General features: G+C 45.6%; 1 protein-coding gene across 1 annotated transcript in view; it reads left to right on the forward strand.

The window, feature by feature from the left end:
- Positions 1 to 3,928, forward strand: part of LOC147116026 (allantoinase, mitochondrial) — a 44,929-nt gene extending 41,001 nt beyond the window's left edge. Inside the window, 1 exon segment of the mRNA XM_085990747.1 lies at positions 732 to 3,928. Within this exon segment, the coding sequence (XP_085846873.1) occupies positions 732 to 869 (138 nt within the window). The 3' untranslated portion in view covers positions 870 to 3,928.
- The last annotated feature ends 3,974 nt before the right edge of the window (positions 3,929 to 7,902 follow it).

Genomic DNA, 7,902 nt, shown 5'->3' on the forward strand with positions numbered 1-7,902 from the left:
GCTAAAAGTCCCGTCTGCTGGTTGTAAGGGTTCCACGTATGGGGAGTCAAAGTCTAGTTTCCAGTGGGTGCAAATCTAACCTTCATTTTGCGCTTTCACTCAGAAATGTCACACTGGTGCAGTCGTGGATGCTCGAGAGTTTGAGGTTAAGCCACATTATGGGGGCAGTCTAGAAAGCTGTACTCGGCCTCTGACCACGGCTATACACAAGAACATAAGAAACAGGAGCAGGAGTAGGCCATTTGGTCCTTCGAGCCTGCTTCTCCATTCAATAAAATTAAGGCTGATCTTCTGCATCAACTTCACTTTCCTGCCCTGTCCAAATATCCCTCGATTCCCTCAGTATCCAAAAATCTATCGATCTCAGTCTTGAATATACTCAATGACTGAGCATCCACAGCCCTCTGGGGTAGAGAATTCCAAAGATTCACTGCCCTCAGTGAAGAAATTTCTCATCTCAGTACTAAATGGCCGACCCCTCTTCCTGAGACTATGACCCTTAGTTCTAGACTCTCCAGCCAGAGGAAACATCCTCTCAGTATCTACCCTGTCAAGCCCTCTAAGAATTTTATACGTTTCAATACTTTGCTCATGAGCACTTAATGCTGTCCTTGGGTGCCCAAAATGGTAAAGTGTTCCATTTACCGGCAGGGACATCCCTCGCCTTCAGAAACTTTTCCAAAAAAAGCTTCTTTTTTTTTTAAATGACGCCAATTCTGTTTCCCTTCCAGTTGACCCCATATCTTGGACACAGACTACAAGGAGAGGTTTTTGCTACTATTGTCCGTGGAAAGATAGTCTACCTGCAAGGAAAATTCTCTGACAAACCCCTGGGAGAACACATCCTGATTGATAGTACTCAATTGTGAACTGTATGAAGATTCACTTTTACACTCTCTCCTCAATGTATTCTCTTCTGTCTCATTAATGAGGACCAACCTATCCCATCTCTCAGTACATGTGCATCCAGCAAACTCTATCCTAGAAATTCCTGTTGCTGCTATTAGCGGATGAATGTTTTAACGTGTTTGCATGACATTTCTCTATCCATTATTTTAACTGGGGATAGAAACATAGAAACTAGGAGCAGGAGTAGGCCATTCGGTCCTTCGAGCCTGCTCCGCCATTCAACGATATCATGGCTGATTATCCATACCCTAGCACCCGATCCCTACACCAACAGCCATCCCACCCAAGCCCTATCCCCGTAACCCCGTGTATTTAATCCCCCCCTAACACTAAGGGCCAATTTTTAATTTTTTTTTTTATCGTGGCCAATCAACCTAACCCGCACATCTTTGGACTGTGGGAGGAAACCGGAGCACCCGGAGGAAACCCACGCAAACACGGGGAGAATGTGCAAACTCCACACAGACAGTCACCCGAGGCCGGATTTGAACCCGGGTCCCTGGCGCTGTGAGGCAACAGTGCTAACCACTATGCCACCGTGCTGCCCCTGGAATGGATTAACTGCTCTACTACAATAGAAGAGTGCTATCGAAGAACATATGTAAAATGAGGGACAGGTAAAGTCCTACTGGTCTATCCAGCCTGTCCCACACAACTGTGATGTTTTGTGCATCACAATATGTACACTTCCCACCCCACCCGGAAGCCATGGCCCATATATTCCAATGCCTATGGGTGTGTATGGGCTGTGTACACACCCGTAGGGGCATCGGAAATGCCAGTTTCAGGCATGCGAAGCGCATGCGCTGAAAATCCTCTTGACAGATCGGACGCCTGCCCTTGAGATGGGCCTCTGCCGGTGGAGAGTTCCGCTTTCTGCAGAACCTCCGCCTGCTGAAATCACTTAAAAATCTTACGCCTGGTAAAAAAGCAGGCGTAAGGCCTGTTTTTACCAGCATAAGAGTTTTAAAGAGTTAAAAAAAAAATTTCGCTCATTTATAATTCAAAAAATACTTTTAAAAAAGGTAAGTTTATTTTTAGCCCCGTAAAAAACTTTAATTATTTTTTCCAAAAAATTAAATGTTTAAAATATTTAATTTAATAATGTAATTTTAACTCATTTTAAAAACGTGATAAAAAAATGTATTTAATGTTTTGATGTGTTTTTTCAGTGATCCCCATTCATACTTTTGACAGGTCTGTCAGTCAAAAGTATGAAGGGGGATTCCCTTCTCCTAATGGCTCGCCTGGCCCATGCATATACCCCTGGAATACCTGGGCCATGAGCATTTCGACTGTGGAGAGGCCCAGGATCGGAAATGGCTGCACCTTGGGAGCCCTCAGGTAAGGGCGGAGATTTTTCCCCCGATAGGAGACATCCACATGCAAGACGCCTCCTATCGGGAATTACGGGCCCATATAATCTCCTGAGAAACAAAGAAAATAAAAACCCAGGCCATTTGGGTGCGGGGCAAAAAAAATCTGGAAAATTCCTCTCTGACCCTATTAAGCAATCGAAACTAGTCCAGGAGACCACTCTGGCCCTGATTAAGGTACAAGATAAACATAGAAACATAGAAGATAGGAGCAGGAGTAGGCCATTCGGCCCCTCGAGCCTGCTCCGCCATTCAATGCGATCATGGCTGATCATCCAAATTCAGTACCTGGTCCCTGCTTTCTCCCCATACCCCTTTAGCCTTAAGAAATATATCCAACTCCTTCTTGAATATATTTAATGAATTGGCCTCCACCGCCTTCTGTGGTAGAGAGTTCCACAGGTTCACCACTCTCTGGGTGAAGAAATTCTTCCTCATTTCTGTCCTAAATGGCCTACCCTTTATCCTTAGACTGTGTCCCCTGGTTCTGGACTCCCCGACCATCGGGAACATCCTTCCTGCATCTAGTCTGTCCAGTCCTGTCAGAATTTTATAAGTTTCAATGAGATCACCTCTCATTCTTCTAAACTCCAGTGAGTACAAGCCCAATCGACCCAATCTCTCCTCATACGTCATTCCTGCCATCCCAGGTATCAGCCTGGTGAATCTTCGCTGAACTCCTTCCATGGCAAGAACATCCTTCCTCAGATAAGGCGACCAAAACTGCACACAATACTCAAGATGTGGTCTCACCAAGGCCCTGTACAACTGCAGCAAGACATCCTTGTTCCTGTACTCAAACCCTCTCGCTACGCAGGCCAACATACCATTTGCCTTCTTAACCGCCTGCTGCACCTGCATGCTTACCTTCAGCGACTGGTGCACAAGGACACCCAGGTCTCGTTGCACTTCCCCTTCTCCCAATCTATTGCCATTTAGATAATAATCTGCCTTCCTGCCTTCTAATCTTCGACCCAGCCAGTAACAGGTCCAGCTCTCACTTGAAGGAATTCAGCAAATCAGCATTCACTGTACGAGCCGGAAGCCTGTTCCACAGGTCCCCTATTCTCTGGGAAAAGAACCACCTTAAAAACATTAATTAAAAACAAACATACATTCATTAATATCAGCGACAGGAATTCCTAGACTACAGATTTCACTTCAAAGTTGATGCAGGTGAAGTCCTCGGGCAATGAGTTTCTGTGGTAACTGCACTAGAAAGTGATGCCTCAGAGGCTGTCCGCTGGGCCACAGCAGTGAAAATACGCGCATGTGCTTAAGGATGCTGCTTCTGTAGTGATCAAGTATCTACTATAAACTGTAATCAATGTGACAGGCAAATCCATAATCTGACTACTGATTTTGTTTCGTGGGAGCAGTCCCTGGCTGAATATAATGGGGGTGAAACTGGTCTTCGCCAGTAGTGCGAAACGGGCTCATAGCTAATCAGTATCATGTTTCACGCCGTGTCCATTGACTTCAATCGAAAAGAAAATCGGATGCAGTGTAAAAGAGGCATCCGATTCGCTAGGAGCCCGTTTCGCGCTCCTGGCGAAGACCAATGTCACACCCATTTACTCTCCTCTCACCATCAGGTTTTGTTATTCAGTGAAAAAATTGAATAAAATCACTTCTTACCTCAACCAGTTCTTGCAGCTCAATATCCAGGCCTCAGGCTTACAACTATAGCCAGTTTAATCCATCCATCAGCCAACCTCTGTACCAAAAGGCGACAGATTTTTGTTTCCCCGTTCCGCCCCCAAAACTATTGAAGTTCCCGTGGCTTTGCAGGATAAAGCAAATTTCCCTCAGAGGACATTAGTGATGCTGTAGGTATAGGTATCTGCAGCTTCTGGAGCTTAGGAAGCTCCACCTAGTGGTAGAAGTGAACAGCTGCAGGCGTGACTGTGCGTCACAGAATGGTGATGCACAAATAAGGAGTGCACGACGTACATAGGAAATGTAATATATATTGTGTATTGAGCGGGGGGGGAGCCACGCAGAAACAGAGTAAAAATTGCCTATCCTCTTTCTTGCCATTTATTGGGCCGGGGGTGGAGGGGGTACTTTTATTAAATATTCATCCCACATCTAATTACATAAACAAAATGATCAGTCATCCTTTTTGTGATACTGTGAATTGAGCATCACCTCCAGTTCCAAGTAAACCAAAAGGGTAAGTTTACTTATCCTGTGCTCCCAGTGGGGAGGCACGCTCAAATAGAGCGCAGGTCTGAGAATCAGCACTCGACGTGGTAGCCCTATCTCAAACCCTTTGAGTGAGGCTCTCTGCTATGAATTTACACCATGATTTCTGGCTTCCAAACTCACTGGCTTTAGCTGAGGTCAGTTCCAGACCCAGTCAACAGCAGAGCAGGAGTCCAAAGCTGACAATATTAATTCCCCACAGTTACTCAACAGTAAGAGTACTGAGGGTTTCAGGCTCAGGCACCTGCCAATTCGTATTCTGAGCATCGTACATGCGGTTTGTCTGCAGTGGACCTGACAGAGCTGCTCATTGTTGGATCCTGAATCTGACTTGGAGCTAGAGAAACGAGTCTGAAGGGAGGGGTAGAAGTGCTCTCCCCTACACTTATTGTCCATTTTACAAACCAGTCAGTCAGTTTTGCTGTGAATTTTCATCTCCATCACTCATTGATGCTTTTTAAAATCTGCAGTCCAAGGAGAGACTGCAGTGGAGAATGTATCTGCCACTGGGAGGGAATAATAAGGACACAGACCAGCACCAATGAAATGTTATGAGCGGCAAGCATCAGGAACCTGGAAGCACATGCTGATTTCACAAGCGAGTGACGTGTGTGTGGCTGCAGGCTGTACCCAGCCTTGGTTTTTTAACTGCATTGCCAAAGTCAGGTGACGGAGGAAAAAGCCACTCCACATAAAAATCACAAGAGTGAATGAAACAGTCCAGCAGTAAGGTGCTAAAATTGCCTCATCCTTCAGTACTGTATCTGAAAAAAATGCAGCCCTGGATGTAATTTAAAAACGTGTTATTCTTAAACTAAACAGAGTGACATGACCGTGAGCGCTACCTCCTGTTTAGGGCTTCCACCTGTTGCATGTTTCTAAACACTGGCCCCGTCAAGAGGGGCCTGGGCTTCTCCCATGATTTCTGTGGGAGACCCATACATGTTGAACTATGAGCAGTTTTGCAGTGAGAGTACTCGCTCACTAGGAATTGGTTTCCAAGTGCCCAAACTCATATACACAAAGGAACCTGACAAGCATCTTAAGTGGAGGAGCCTTTCATCTCACCAGTCTGGAGCACATTTGAATCCACACTGCAGAGGTGACAGAGGACAGTGCGCTGTCTCTGGCAGTTCTCCTTCAAGACCGTTGATCTCTCAAACACCTCAATACACACACATCACTGCATTTATGTACAAGCTGAAGAGATTATTCTCCACAAATTCTGAATAACATTTATGACATAGGGCCAGAAATTCGCGGCCAGAAGCGTGAGTACGGTCGGGGTACTCACGCATCTGGCCATTGGAAATGCCGGCGTTCAGCAGGAACAGCGCATGCGGGGAACGCCGGCATTTCCAGACCCGAGGTCTATTCACAGCGCGTGTGACTGCACAGGCAGCGCTTGCGCAGTGAACTTTGTGGATTTCAATGATGGATTCAGTGAGGGTAAGTCCTTAGAAGTTACACTTGAAAAAAGCAAGTGTAAAGTTGTTCATTGGCTGCGGAGGAAGATATATTTTATCGTGGAGCTTCTGAAATGCAATATTTTTGTTTGGGAAAGGGAGGGAAGTTATTTTAAGAAATTTTAAGTAAGTTTTAAAGTTAAAATTTTTTTTTTTTAAAAAGGGTTTTCAGAACGGTAGGTAGAAGGAGCAATTGTGGCTGTGTGAATGGAATGTGAGAATGAGTTATGTATGTATGTCCACATATATTCCTTTACGTATATGTATGTATGTTTTATATTCCTTTACTAATGTGTATGAATGTATGTTTTTAATTATGATTTTCCAATAAGTTACTTTCTCTGAAAGTCATAATTAAATAATACATTCATACACATAAGTAAAGGAATATATACATAACACGCAAAGAAATATATACAGACATACATACTTTCAGAAGCTCCACGATAATAAATATCTTCCTCCGCAGCCTCTGGAGCAACTGTACCCATGCTTTTTTCATGTGTAAGTTGTAATGACTTGACCTCACTGAAAGCATTAATGAAAGCGGCGAATTATACTGCGCACGCGCTGCCTGTGCAGTCGCACGCGTTCTGCCTCTGAACCCCTTCGTTCAGAGGACAGGAAATGCCGGTTTTCCCCACATGCACTGTGCATGCTGAAAACCGGCATTTCATCCAGCCAGATGCGTAAGTACCCCGACCGTACTCGCGCATTTGGAAGGGAATTACTGGGCCAACATTTTACATGTCAATAAAATGAAAAATTTAACAATTGCACGACTTGCCCCCTCGCATCTGCGACTGAGGGTCCAAGGAGGTGCATTGCGCAAGAGGTCATCATCGTACGTATCCTCACACTGTTCCCTTTGGGGAACTGTATGAAGTGGTGGAAGGATTTATGGCCGTGATTAACGCTCATTCCATGACCGTAACCATCTTTGAACCAGCCATTAGGGTGGTTAGTACTATGGCGGGAGGGTTTTACGGGCTCCCACAACCCATCTGAGTGGGGGGGGGGCCACCAACACCCACGGACGCAAGTATCCCGCTGGATGTCCACCCAGAATTTAAAGTTGGAGCTCCGACTCCACTTGCCGGGACTGTCTGGAGTGGGGTTCAAAACCCTACTCCTTCTGGCCCAGCGGCGGGGATGCTTACTGCTACGCAAAAGGCCCACTCCGCACAAAAGGTTACACCCATACGTTTCCTGCGCCTTTTCCCTCCCCGTGACTGGAGCCTTATGCTGCCATTTCACGTTGCTAATCGGATTGGGCCTTTGTCATAGCAGTAGGATCCCCGCTGCTGGGCCAGATTAGGGTAGGGTTTCGAACCCCGCTCCAGACAGTCCCGGCAAGTGGAGTCGGAGCTCCGGCTCTAAATTCTGGGTTGACATCCAGTGGGATATTTGCATCCGTGGGTGTGGGTGGCCCCCCCTCCTTGTATAGCTTGTGGGAGCCCGTAAAACCCTCCCGCCATAGGACTTACCGCCCTAATGGCTGGTTCAAAGATGGTTACGGTCACGGAATGAGCGTTAATCATGGCCATAAATCCTTCCACCACTTCATACAGTTCCCCAAAGGGAACAGTGTGAAGACACGTATGACGACGACATTGCTAAATAAATAAATGGAATTTAAAAAATTCTTTTAGGGCTTTTAAAAGTCTTTAAATTGCTTTAATTCTCTTTAAAACTACTTCAGATTACTCAAAATAATGTAAACATTTTAAAAAGTTTATAAAAGTTACCAAAATCTTCAAAAAACTTCCAAAAACCTATTTAAACTGCTGCTTTGCATGTAAAAATGCTTAGCAGCTTGACAGAAACATTGGGGGTGTGTCCAGTGAAACTGAGACCTCAAGGGGCGTGTCTCACTTGCACTGCACGCTCCTGGCTTCGCGCTGGCTGCACTCCTGGGCGGCGTGACGTCATACGCTGCCCGG

The sequence above is a fragment of the Somniosus microcephalus genome, chromosome 6, assembly GCF_052327205.1.
Source record: "Somniosus microcephalus isolate GS21.2 chromosome 6, FLI_Smic_1.0, whole genome shotgun sequence".
In the NCBI taxonomy this organism is placed as follows: Eukaryota; Metazoa; Chordata; class Chondrichthyes; order Squaliformes; family Somniosidae; genus Somniosus; species Somniosus microcephalus.